At 36.0% G+C, this 14,726-nt stretch overlaps 1 protein-coding gene across 1 annotated transcript in view; it reads left to right on the top strand.

The window, feature by feature from the left end:
• The window catches only part of CCDC192 (coiled-coil domain containing 192), a 171,551-nt gene that overhangs the window by 13,851 nt on the left and 142,974 nt on the right, over positions 1-14,726 (top strand). The window contains exon 3 of the mRNA XM_043913802.1: positions 14,059-14,190. Coding sequence (XP_043769737.1) covers positions 14,059-14,190 — 132 coding nt within the window. The remainder of the gene's footprint in view (positions 1-14,058; positions 14,191-14,726) is intronic.

Here is a 14,726-nt window from a genome sequence, read left to right as displayed (position 1 = left end):
CTAGCTTTCTTCTTGACTGTGACCATGGAAGAAAAGGAGAAAGAAGGCTCCCAGGGGTTAGAAACAGAATCAAACAGACCAGAAACTTCCACCTCCACTCATTGCATCACCAGGATAGGCCTTATTATTGCTGACTGACAGAATGTGATGCTTTCAATGGCCTATGACAACTGTAAATTGTTTCCCTTCCCCCCTCCTTTAAAGGAGAATAATACCATGATTATCCTGTTTTCTCTGTACTTTAGGCATATGAGGGAGGGTACTTTAAAAATTGTCTCATGTCTGTATCATGATGAGGTTCATCTGGATTTGATTCAGAGAGATACACACAAAATGTGAGGCCAGATGTAGGAACTTGATATGACTTTAGGTTGTCTCCTTTTGAGAGGGAAAGTACATTTTGGATTAATGTAGAATAGACACACGGTCTTAGGCAGGAACATTTGGGGGGAAGCACATCCTTATGAGCATGAGGATGTAATTGTGCTGAACACAGAGGGTGAATTTTAATTGGCTTCTGTTTTATGTTTACCTTTTCTGGAGAATAGTTCCTTCAGGCTCCAGTCTTTTAATAATCCTGGGACCGTCAACCACAATATTTCTTATTAGAAGGAATGGTATAGAAGCACATGACCTAGGTCCAATCAATTATGATATCCCATTTTCCTGACCATAAAGATCAACCCAGGAGTGGCCATATGAACACAGGTGGGGCAAATACAGTTCTTCTCCAACTTGTTTTTGGAGGACACACTGTTTTACTATTGAGGACCTGAACCTGGAAGGTGACAGGTAGCATCTTCCCCAATGTGTGAAGAAGGCTTGTCTGCACTGGGAAATCATGAAGCCAACACATAGGAACAGCACCAAGGTGCAGAGGTAAAAGGAGAATACTACGATTTCTTTGGCGTCTGTGGAATCTAGCTGAGAGTAAAACAGAAATCTACTTCTGATTGCCCAGTTATATAAGCCAATAATATTTTTTTCCTTCAGAAAATAAAAAAGAGTGAGAAGACTGTAAGAAAGTGACAACAGTGTGGGTAGACAATCATTTTAAGAAGTTTGAGTGGGAAAAGAAGCATAGAAATGGGATGATGATTAGAGGAGGAGGTGGGGAGAGTTCAACAGACAGCTTTTGTTTATTGCAATTACTATGACATGTTTATATGCTGAGCAGAATCATCCAGAAAGGGTAAGAGAGAGAAAGAGAATGTAGAAATAGAAGGGAACTGGGGGGCTATGGAAATTACAGGAGCAAAGGCTTTTGACAGATTAGAGAAGATGAGATTCAAAGACAAGTGAAAGGGCTGGCCTTTGATAGAAGAAAGCTTCTCCATTTGTTAAGTAAGGGTGCTTTTTCCTTCAACAGAAACCCAATTAAAGTAATATGTTAAGGCCAGCTATCATCGCACGTAAGAGTAAGTCCAGAGATGGAGCAGTTCCAGAATTTGCTAATTCAACAGCTCAAGAATGTCAACAAGAACACAGGTGTTACCCATCCTTTGCTCTCCCATCCTCAGTGTTGACTGTCTTGCTTACACAGTAACTGCAACAATTCCAAGCATTATATGCAGTTAGAACATCCTGCAAAAAAGATATGTTCTTCCTCCTGTATATCTTTTTAAAAAATCTGATAAAGAGCCTTTTCTAAATGCTCCAGGGGCCTCTACTGGATTGCAGGCTCATGCCTAAAATAATCTTTTATACCTGGGAATGGAGCCCAACAGGGCTGGCTGAGCAACAGTGATTCATTTGCTGGAAATGGACAAGACCAAGCTTCCCTAAACACATGGCTGCTGGCTAATCCAAATTGGGTGTCTGGTAGAAAGGGATAAATGGGGAAACAGTCATTGGGAAAGAGATTAGTACAGTCTGCTGCAGGAAGGTTTATATATTGGCTGATGAGAAAGTGAGGGAATAGCTATCTGGCAGCCTCTATTTTTTTCAGTGAATTATTGATGAGGTGATCATTTGGGATGAAGGGGGAATTTTGATGAGAAAGAAGGTATGAAATGATATTTGAGGAAAGAGCGGAGAATAATAAATAGTTTTCTCAGAGAGGAAGAATACATATTTTCCAACAGGAAAATATAGTATTTTGATGTCACAGGAGTATTGAGTACCTATGTGAACTTTGAGTTCATTCTTCTAAAATTATACCAATCCAATTTTGGTTTTTTTTTTCCCGTAATAACATTCAGTGAAATGGACATAATGATGACAATTTTCTTTACCATTCAAAGCTAACCAGAAATTCATTTTCTTTTAAAGGAGGTGAAATTCACATAAATACAATTAACCATTTTTAAATGGATACAGTTCAGTGGCATTTAGTGTGTTCATAATGTTGTATAACCACAACCTGTCTTGAGTTTCAACATTTTTCTGCATCCCAGAAGAATTACTTCCTACCCATTAAGTAATGATTCCCCATAATCCCTTCTACCCATCCCCTGACAACCAACCACTAATCTGCTTCTATCTCTATGGGCTTATCTATTCTGGGCATTTCCTACAAAAGGAATCATACAACATGTGATCTTTTGTGTCTGGTTTCCTCCTGTTGGCAAAATCTTTTCAATATTCGTTCAAGTTGTAGGAAGTCATGTCAATGTATGACAAAACCCACTGCAATGAATAAATGAAAAAAAAAAGGAAAAAAAAGTTGTAGGAAGTATCAATAATGCATTCCTTTTTATGATTGAATAATATTTTTCATTGTATGTATACAACACAATTTGTTTATTCATTTGTTAACAGATATTTAGTTTCTACCTTTTAGCTTTTGAAAATAATGCTGCTATGAACATTTGTATACAAGTTTCTGTGTGGATATATGCTTTCATTTCTCTTTGGTACATACCCTAGGAGCGAAATTATTGGACCATACAATCTGTATAATAGTAATTCTATTTTTAGCTCTTTGATGAATCACAAAACTGTTTCTAACAACATCTATACCATCATACATTCCGTCTAGCAACATACAAGCGTTCTTATTTCTCTACATCTTTACCAGTACTTCCTATTTTTTAAATCACAGACCTATACGCATGCTATATTTGAAACAGATAAGCAACAAGGACCTTCTATACAGAGAACTCTGCCCAATATCCTGTAATAACCTAAATGGGAAAAGAATTTGAAAAAGAATAGAATGAATCACTTTGCTGTACACCTGCAACTAACATTATTGATCAAATACTCCAATATAAAATTAAAAAAAAATAGCCATCATAGTGGCTGTGCAGTGACATCTCATTGTGGTTTTTAATCTGCATTTCCTTAATTAATGACTGCTTATGTTGAGTTTTTTTTAAATTAGGAAGTGCCCAGTTTTATTCATGCAATCATTAATCGCAACTGCAAAAGCAGATTTATAGTGCCACATATCAATAACAAAATGGAAAGGAAAGGAAATATTAGAGACATCTTGTAAAACTGCAAAGAAATACACACTAGGCTAAACATCTTCAGTTAAACCATGGTTTCACAACAGTTTGTTTCATTTTTTCATTTTCACAATAAGTTATTCCTTATACTTATTTTTTATCTTTTCGAACTAATTCAGATATGGCTTTGTGTACAAGAATTTTTTTCTTGGTCTTTGGTTTAATTCTGTGGAAAACAACCTCGCTCTGGTGAATAGCCATAGGGGTCATTTGCCCTCTCACACTGCATCTGATCAAGGTAGATGACCTATTCCTTTTTCCTGCACAGCTGGACCACGTTGGTGATTTGCTGACCTTTGCAGTGTCCTCAGACCAACTGGACATTCTTGTCCTTGTGGATGGGCACGAGCAGATGTTGTACTCTGCTACAATTCCTTGGAGAGATGCCGTGATTTTCCTGGGCACATGCTAACGTCTACCTGGTACTAGGCATACTTTCAAACATCTTTCCTTGTGTCTATTGGCCATTTGTGTATCATCTTTTGAGAAATGTCTATTGAAGTCCTTTGCCCATTTTTAATTGGGTCATTTGTATTTTTGTTGTTGGGTTGTAAGAGTTCTTTATATTGTACATTCTTCATACTAAATCTGTATCAGACATATGATTTGTAAATTTTTTTTCTCATGCTATAGGTTATCTTGTCACTTTCTTGATAATGTTCTTTCCTGCACAAAAATGTTTAATTCTGATGAAGTCCAATTTAACTATTTTGTATTTTGTTGCTCCTGCTTTCAGTATCAAATAATCCATTTTCAAATCCAAGATCTTGAAGATTTTCTCCTGATTTCTTCTGAAAGTTTTATAGTTTTCCTCTTATATAGATCCATGTTTAGTCAATTTTTGTTTATGGAGTGAGGAAGGGGTGAAGTTTCATCTTTTTTGTAAGTGTCTATACAGTTGTCCCAGCACCATTTGTGAAGAAACTCTTCTTTACCTATGATATGGTCTTTGCACTCCTGTTGAAAACCAACTGGCTGTAGATGTTTAGGTTTATTTCTGAATTCTCAGTTCTATTCCATTGTTCTATTTATGTATCTTTATACCAACATTGACACTGTTTTTAATTACTATAGCTTTGTAGTACATTTTGAAATTGGGAAGTGTGAGTCCTCCAATTTCTTTCTTTTTTATTATGAATTGATTGTTTTGGCTATTCTGGGTCCTTGAGATTCCATATGAATTTGAGGACTGGCTTTTCCATTTTTACAAAGAAAGCTATTAAATTTTAGTAGGGAGTGCACTGAATCTGTAGTTAGTTTTGGGGAGTTTTAACAATATTAGATTTTGCAACATGCAAACACAAGATATTTTCATTTAGGTTTTCTTTAATTTATTTCAGCAATGTTGTGTAATTTTCAGTGTATCACTCTTTCACCTCTTCGATAAAAAATTTATTTCTTGGTAGCTTATTCTTTTGATACCACTGTGAATGGAACTGTTGTATTTCTTTTTTGGATTACTCATTGCTGGTTGTATTAATCATGCCTTTAAAAAAAATTCAGATGACTTGATATCCAGGGCCTTGCTGACCCTGGAGGGACTGCCCCTACCCTCACAATGCTTGCCAATCAGTTCCTAGAAATAGTGAAAGACTTCTCTGTAAATGTGCCTTTCATATACGACTGACCAACCCAAACACAGGGCCACTATTCCTCTGCTCTAATTACCCCAGGTACAGGTACCAAGTAGGGACAACCTCAGTGTTCCAGAGCCCACTGAAATTATCCAAACTAGCTAATCCTAACCCTGATTATCTTTACTCACGTGTTCCTTCCCATGGAAACTACAATAAATGTTCTTGTCCACATTTTCCTCTTGCTTCCTCTACTCCTGACTGACCCTTTAATTTATAAATGTCCCCTCCATATCGTTGCCCTCCTCATGCTGTGTCATGCCCCTCCTCTTGGGGGCTGTAACAAACTATCTTTCCAATGGTGATCAACTCCATATCTGTTAACCTCACTATACCTTAATAATAATTAGTCTACATTTTAAAACACAGGTGTATAACAACCCAAATTAATTTTTATATGTTTATCTTATACCCTGAAACTCTACTAGATTCATTGATTAGCTCTAGTAGTTTTTTTTGAGGATTGTTTGAAATTTTCTATATACAGAATCATGTCATCTTCATACAGAAATAGTTTTATTTCTGATTTCCCGTTTAGATATTTTTTTCTTTTTCTACCTTATTTGGTTTGAGTAGAACTCTCAATACAAAGTTGAATAAGCAGTGGAGAAAGCAGGCATTCTTGTCTTGTTCTTGATCTTAAGGGGAAAGCTTTCCATTTTTCAACACTGAATATGATGTTAGTTGTGGGTTTTTTCATAAATACTCTTTACCACATTGAGAAGGCTTTCTTCTATTCCTAGTTTGCTGTTTCTATCATATCATGAATTCTGTCAAATAATTTTCCGCCATCTGTTGAGATGAACATATTGTATTTTTCCTTTATTCTATTAATGTATTATGTTATAGTAATTGTGGGTTTTTTTAATGTTGGTCTGCCCTAGCATCCTTGTGATAAATTCCATTTATTCATGATGCATACTCTTTGTAATGAATGTCCTTTTGGGCCCAGTTTGCTACTATTTTTGCTGAGGAGTTTTGCATCTATATTCTTAGGTGATATGGGTTTATACTTTTTTTAACAGTATCTTTTTGTGACTTTGATATTAGGGCAATGTGTTAGGAAGTAGTCTCCTTTTCTGTTTTTTAAATGGGTTTGTGTGAAATTAGTGTTTACTGTTCTTAAAATGTTTGATGAACTCACAGTGAAGCCATCTGATCTTGGACTTAGTTGAAAGATGTTGATTAAAGATTCAATCTCTTTACTTGCTACAGGTCTGTCGAGATTTTCAAATTTTCTTGAATCAGTTTTGGCAACTTATGTCTTCCTAGGAATTTGTTCATTTCATCTAGATAATATAGTTGGTTTGCATCCAATTATTCACAGTATTCACTCATAATCTTTTAAATTTCTTTAAGGTTGGTAGTAATATCCCTAGTTTTACTTGTTTTTAATCATTTTTTTCTTTTATTTTTTGTTAATATAATTAAAGATTTGTCAACTTTGTTGATCACTTCCAAGAACCAACTTTTTGGTTTCATTGATTTTTCTCTATTGTTTTTCTATTCTGTTTTATCTCTGACTTAATGTTTATTATTTCCTCCTACTGACTCTGGGTTGTTTTCTCTTTTTCTTCAAGTTCTAACTTCAAGGTATGAAGTTAGGTTGCTGATTTGACATAGTTCTCCTTTTTTAATGTACATGTTTCATCTATAGGTTTCCCTCTGGCACTGTCTTCACTGCATCCTCTAAGCCTCAGTATGTCATTCTTGCATTTTTCTTTTTATCTCCAGATATTTAATTTCCCTTGTAATTTTTTTCTTTGACCCATTGATTCTGTAAGAATGTGCTATTTCCATTTATTTTCAAATGTCTCAGTTTTCCTTTTGTCATTAATTTCTAGATTTATTCCATTGTGATGGGCGAAGCTACTTTGTATAATTTCAATCCTTTTAAACTTATTTAGAATTATTTTGCGGCCTAATATATATGGTCTATCCTGGAGAACGTGCCCTGAGCACTTGAGAAGACTGTGTATTTTATTGTTGGATGGATTATCATGAATATGTCTGTTAGATCTAGCTTGTTTGTAGTGTTGATCAATTCTATTTGCTCTTGATCTTCTGCGTACACTTCCTATCCATTATTAAAAGTAGGATATTGAAGTCCCTACCCTATGACTATTACTATTTATTTCTCCCTTAAATTCTGTTAATGGTTGTTTCATATATGGGGGGTCTGTTGTTTGATGCATGTATATTTATAATTTTGATAAATTAACCCTTTTATCAATATATAATATCCCTGTATTCTGTAAAAATTTGACTTGGCATCTATTTGATGTTCTCTGATATTAGTATAGCCATGCCAGCTCTCTTTGGGCTACAATGTGAATGGAATATCTTTTTTATCCTTTCACTATTCGTTTCTTAGAGGTGGAAGTTACTCTAGTATAAGTGTATGTGTATACTTAGATCACATTTCTTAATTCATTGTTCTAGTCACTGTCATTTATTTGCTGGGTCTAATCCATTTACTTTTAAAATACTACTGATAATAGAGGACATGATTCTGCCATTTTGCTATTTGCTTTCTCTGTAGTTTACATCTATTTGTTACTCAATTCCTCCATGCTGCTTTCTTTTGTGCTTGATTTTTGTGTGCCATTTAAATTCCCTTTTCCTTTTCTGCATCTTCTTTAGTTATCTGCTGCTATAATGTACGTCGGAATACTTGGTAGCTTTCCATAGTGTCCATAAATCTCTGAGGCTCTGTTCACTTCTCTGTATTCCTTCTTCTTCCTGCTCCTTACATCAGGTAATTTCAGTTGTCCTGTCTTCAAGTTTTCTTGATTCTGTCATCTTCCAGCTTATATCTGCTATTGAACAATTTCAGTAATTTTTTTCATTTCAACTATTTTGTTTCCTAACTTCAGAATTTCTACTTAGTTTCTTTTTATAATTTTTATCCCTTCATATATTTTCTACCTGTACGTGTATCATTCTTATTTCCTTTACTTCTTTGTTCATGGTTTCTTTCAGCTCTTTGAGGATATTTAAGACACTTATTTTAAAGTATTCATTCATTAAGTCTAAAAGTTCAATGCCTAGGCTTCTTCATGGATAGTTTTCATTGATTAATTTTTTTCCAATAAATGAGCCATACTTTACTTTGTGATCTTTGTACTTGTTTGTTGAGAACTAGACATTTTGAATATTATAATACAGTAACTCTGGAAATCAGATTCTTTCTCCCTCCCCAAGACTGTATACAATTCTTCCCTCCTCCACAGTTTGTATGTTTGTTTAGTTACTTTTCTGAACTAATTTTGCAGAGACCATAATTTTTGTCTTGTGTGGTTACTAAAGTCTCCTATTCCACTGCCTCTGCAGTTAGCCAATGACCTGACAGAGATTTCCTTGAATGCCAGCATCTTTGTTCATCAAGTACTTTCCTAGATACTGAAAGTATTCTACTAGAATCCAGAGCTAATAAATGTTGGTTCTGACAGTTCTTGCCAGCTCAGAAATTATTTAAGTGGGAGAACCAATTCCTAGAGCTTTTATTCTGCCATCATTTTGAAGTGCAAGTCATTTTGTTTTGACTTTCATCTTGAATATTAATATGAAATGTATCAATACACTTTCTTGACTGCATCAATAAGCTGTGCAATGAATACAGTTTATCTTCCTTTGACTTTTAATGATATTGCATTACCTTTATGGTGATCTTCTATTGAATACCGAGGTATATATTAAAGTTGAGTATTTTGGTGGATTTATATAGCCTCAAATGTATAATATGAAAGTTGCTCCTTTGTCTTACATAATTCTTTTTTTTTTTTTCCTGTCTTACATAATTCTTATGTCAAATGTTGTTCATGCTTTTAAAATCATCTCCTCCCCCTAAATTTGTTAGAATCAGGCAGAAGGGAAGGGGCCGACTCTTCAAAAATCAAAGGAAGAATATTAGTCTCCCAACATCATGTGAACCATTTGTTCCAGCACAGATAGCTGGTTAGGAAATATAGAAATTGATTATTTAGAGAATAATGCATTTCTACTCTCTTTTTATAAGCAGATATCTGATACTAAGTTGGACTGAGCTTTTATCTTTATTCTCTTTCAAACGAGTAACTGTAAAACTAAGCAGTTCCTATGAAAAAAGAAAAAGAAAAAAGAAAAAACAAAAGCAACAAAAAGGAAGTAGTGCCCAAGGCCCCTAGAGTTTTTAAATTCAATTGGGATATCTTGCAGCTACTAACTTAGGTTTCCTCTTACTTTCTTTGATACCTTGTTTTCCATTCTATCATTTGAATTTGAATTTAAGCAGCATTCCTAAGAGCTTCCTGAATTGAAAACTAAATTTTGAAAAGTTCTACAACTCTAATCAAAACAATGGAGTGAATTCAAAATGGTAGCTATTACCTTGCAACTCAGCAATAGAGTATATTCAATTATCTTATTTCATTTTATTTTCTTTCATTTTTTCTGTTCTTTCCTTTTAGATTATCAGTCTTATCTGGTAGGTCATTTTCAAAAGGGCTGGGGGAATATCAGTAGTCTTATGCTAATAAACAGTTTCATCATTATTTAATGCAATCCAACATTAGTTCTTGCCTCAATGTATCCACATGAGGCAGAGATAATAAGATCCCTTTATCCTGCTTTTGTGAGATTATGAAACATATGAAAATGAAAACATCATTTAAAAAGTTAATAAATGGAATGTTCTTAGCAAATATTATTTCTGGCCAATTTGACTGAATTTTGTTATAAATTTTGACAGAATTCTCCCCATTCATCCTTCTGGGAAATTTATAACCTAGTTAGAATACATATGACTGGAGAACTACCCTGTAAAAACATAGCAAAGTGCCATAGTAAAATTTTATTATAGGCTCATAGGTCATAACATCAGAGGGTTGTGGGGTCAGGCCTAAAATATAGATATTGTGATTCCATGTCAAGAGTTCTGAGAGATAAGCTGAATCTGAGCTAAATGAGCCAAAGGGATATTCAGACAGAAATCTATTAAAAGAGGAGAGCAAAGAGATGGGGTTGGTGTGTATATAAAAAGGGGCTGAGATGGCAGGACAGAGTTTTCTCAAGTCTTAGGAAAAAGGAAAATAAATTTCCTTCAGGTAAATAAGTGAACACACAGAGAAAAAGTGCTGAAAGCCACCTGATTGGGGGAAAATCATAGATCTCATCTTTGCAGGCAGCCTCAGAGTTAGGGTTTGAATATACTATAGAACCCAGAGTGGGAAACAGACCAACGTAGATCCCAATCCAACCTGTTCTTATTAGCACTGGGAAAGCCCCTGAAAACACCTAACTTCCAATCTTTAACATAGTCACTACAACAACAAAAAATAAACAAAATGTGTGGTATGCTGTAGCTACCAAACAAATGTTAGTTGCTATTTTTCCATAGACCTTACTCACTTATGGTTATGATTATGCAATTTTGGAATCAGACAATTTATCAGCAGAATGCTTATGGTCGCAAATAAGAGAAAACTCAATGTCTAATCAAAAAGGAAACTTATAAACTCACTAAGGGTAAGTCCCCAAGGTCGGAGATGCTTCAAAATTAGTTGAAAAAACATTTCAGTAGTGTCAACATGACCCAGGTTTGTTCTGTTGTCCACACTTCCATTCAGAGAGTGGCTTTGTTATATAACCGGTTTCCTGGATGTTTGTAGGATGGCTATGGTAGCATTCATGTCTGTGGATAAGAGAAAGTGCTTCTCCAAATCATCAAAGTTCCTCCTGGCCCAGCGTGGGTGGTGCAAACTAGGTCATATTTCCTACACATTAACTGTTGCCAGAGAAGAGCCAGGATCTGATTGGTTTAGGCCTTGATTCCTAAACCAATGGGAGGAAAATGGATGGAAGGAAAGCGAATGGGATTGTCATGATTATCAGGCCCCACTTTTGGGGTCAGACTTGGGCTTAGGGAGTCATACCTAATGTCCACGACTGAACACTTGGGTTCCAATATTTACTATCTATGTCCTTAGACAAGTTATACAACCTTATTGAATTTCCTTAGCTGTAAAATGAGTATGAAGCTTAACTGAAATAAATATGAAAACAAAAGTTTCTCAGAATATCTGATATGTACTAAGTACCTGGTAAGTATTAAGGAGTACTAATATTATTATTCATCTATATACATTCATATTATGGAATAGCTTTTAAATTGTCTGCTTTTCTGAGTAAATTTTGAAAATACAAACAATATCACCTTTATTTTTTACCTCCAAAGCTTATATATAATAAAGATCCAACATATTTTTTTAGCAATGAGTGACTACATGAATATCTGTTGAGCAAATGAATAAAGACCTAAAAACAATAGGAGATAGATTTAAAAGAAAGATAAGCAGATGGTGACTGGATCAATTATTCAGGTTATGGGAACAAAATGGGACAGACTGAGAAAGAATATATTTGAGATTAAAAAAAATACATCAAATTTAGAGAGGACTTTTCCCTGAAGACTAGAGTGGTTACAGGAAGTGAGCAAACCAAACATAAATTGAGTTTAGGGTAACCAGCTCATACAGGCTGTGACATCTTCAGACACTTTATTTTATAATTTGATAAATAATTAATATTTGGATAAAACCTATGTGAATGCTTACTGCAGTCGAGAGGATGTAGAAGAAATAATAATAGGAACTACTGAGTGTTTGATCTATTCTAGGCATTGTTCTAAGTGTTTCTCTTGTGTAAACTCATGTATAAACCTCAAAACAAATGCACGAGATAAGTACTATTCTTTGTATTCTCATTCCTATTTATAGGTGGGAAAGTCAAGCCCAGAGAGTCTGAGCAACTTGTCCAAATCACAAAGATAGCAAGTAGCACGCTGAGACTTTTACCCAAAGTCTCAGAGTCTGTGTCCTCAGCCATTACACTCTACTATGATAAAATGGAAGGGTGCTCAGAGAAATCAGATTACATTTCCAAACCATCATGCACCCAAGAATTAGATGTATTAGTATTCATGCAGAGTACCTCAGGCCTCCCAGGTCACTGAGAGCTGAAAGGCAAAGACAACAGTTCATGGCATATGTGTTCCCTCTAACCCTCACTTTTGGGCTTCCCTTGTGACTCAGCTGGTAAAGAATCTGCCCACAATGTGGGAGACCTGGGTTTGATCCCTGGGTTGGGAAGATCCCCTGGAGAAGGGAAAGGCTACCCACTCCAGGATTCTTGGGCTACCCTTGTGGCTCAGCTGGTAAAAAATACTCCTGCAATGTGGGAGACCTAGATTCGATCCCCAGGTTGGGAAGATCCCCTGGAGAAGGGAAAGGCTACCCCTTCCAGTATTCTGGCCTGGAGAATTCCATGGACTGTATAGTCCATGGGGTCGCAAAGAGTCAGACACGACTGAGCCACTTTCACTTTCTGACTCCCCTGTTGTGCTTTCATCAATCCCTGCATATAACACAATGGCTGCATAGAGAGCCAACTAGACAAATACTTGTTGAGTGAAGGGTTGTGTGCATGGATGGATGGATGGATACCAGCATACGTGACGTACCCAACTTATTTCCATGGCAGACTAACCTCTTAATGCCTCTCCATTTGGTAAATGTCTCTAAATATTTGTTGCCCTTTTCAAGATGAGATGTTATACTTTGCAATAATTCTTGGAATAATATGAAAGAGATACTTAAGAGATAAGCCATGCCTCAGAGCCCGAGATCTGGAATGAATACAAGGTTATATGTCCCTTTCCAGGGGCTCTTTCCCTGAAATTGTTGCTGAGCTAGAGAGAAAAATCACAAGGGACTCTTCAGGGAAGCTAAGGGACTAGGGATTATCCAAGTACCACTCTCCTCAGGAGAAATCTACAAACAGTAAAACACTCACCTTGAGACGTTTTATGGTTATGGTTAGCACAGATCTCTCCTGGAGAAGGAAATCCAACCCATTCCAAGATTCTTGCCTGGGAAATCCTATAAGAGCAGCCTGGCGGGTTACAGTCCATAGGGTCACAAAGACTGGGACAGGATTTAGTGACTAAATGACAGTAACAAAAGCCCTTGATCATCTGACTTTAACTAGAAATTCCTGCATTTCCCTTCAGCTCTTTCTATACTGCTGCTGCTGCTGAGTTGCTTCAGTTGTGTCCAGCTGTTTGTGATCCCATGGACTATAGCTTACCAGGCTCCTCTGTCCATGGGATTCTCCAGGCAAGAATGCTGGAGTGGGTTGCCAGGCCCTCCTCCAGGAGACCTTCCCAACCCAGGGATCGAACCTGCATCTCCTACTGCTCCTGCAGCGCAGGCAGATTCTTTACAGCTGCACTAAAAATTCAAGGGAGGGAGTCAGAATTCCTCCTCTTTCTAGAGAGTTGTGGCCTCCTGTGGGGTCACAAAGAGTTGAACATGACTGACTGAGCATGCATGCATAACTAGCTAGTATTTGGGGGGTTTCCCAGGCGCAGAGGTAAAGAATCTACCTGCCAATGCAGGAGATGTGGGTTCTATTCCTGGATCAGGAAGATCCCCTGGAGTAGGAAATGGAAACCCACTTCAGTATTCTTACCTGGAAAATCCCATGGAGCCTGGGGGGAAGGCTACAGTCCATGGGGTCACAAAGCGTCGGACATGACTGACTGACTAAGCAGGTAGCCTGCACAGAGTTAAGTTTCAAGAACCCTATCTAAACCACAATACAGATTTCAGATTCAGCTGTACAAATAAAATACCATGTTGAAACATAATAAAGATGAGTGTTGAGACTGTTGTACTAGACATCTCTCTGCCTGCTGTAACTATGTGGTCTCATCTCTTGCCCAGAAAGATCTTTATTATTAAAAATAAATAAAACCAAAATTATTTCCTTATCTCTCTTTACTAAGCATTTGTCATCTATGAGAATGTTTCAAAAGCCATTTTCATATTTAATAGATATTGATGGAAGGCAATTCATTTGTTAATTGGACTTTAATAAAAGAAGCTTTAAAAAAGTCATGGTACGTCCATACCCTTACAAGCACATTTCTTCAGCTTGCAGTCTCGGAAGGAACAAAATTAAAGCTGCTTGAGCAAGTTTCCTGGCTGGAGAAAAAGCTAGAAGCTCTGGACTGTAGAGAAGACAGTGGAGAACCATACAAAAAAATGGTTCTTGCAAAAGACCAGGTATGTCATAGAAGAAGAATAATCTTTATTTTAAAAGTTACCTAAACATATGAGCTGACAATCCTGTAGTTATTTCTGGCTGGGCTGGAAGTTCATATTTAAGTTCAAGATGGTAAATCACAGTTTTTGTATTTGCTCAATGTAACTGTATTTCCTGATAGAATATTCACATACAAAAATGAACTTTCTTGGTGATATTTTTAAGTTTGATATGTATTCTTTTGAATCATATTAAGTGAATATTTTATTTATTTTATAAGTGATATTGACTATACAAATGTTTCTTAGTTTTCAATTGAACTTAATCAAGCAATAGCTTCTTTCTGGGTAGTGAAAGAAGTTGATCAAAACATTTTTCATAGACTTTTAATAAATTACTTTATAAGAAGTTACCACTCTCTGAATCTCAGGACATTTATATATGTGTCATAATGTAAATGTATCTCTTGTTCACCCCATGTTGTTTTGTATCTGCTTTTGTGATAGAGGGATGGATAGACAGGTAACCTGTATCTATATATAGGTATATATATCTT

The sequence above is a fragment of the Cervus elaphus genome, chromosome 9 (genome assembly GCF_910594005.1).
Source record: "Cervus elaphus chromosome 9, mCerEla1.1, whole genome shotgun sequence".
NCBI lineage: Eukaryota > Metazoa > Chordata > Mammalia > Artiodactyla > Cervidae > Cervus > Cervus elaphus.
This window is presented reverse-complemented; position numbering and strand designations above follow the sequence as displayed.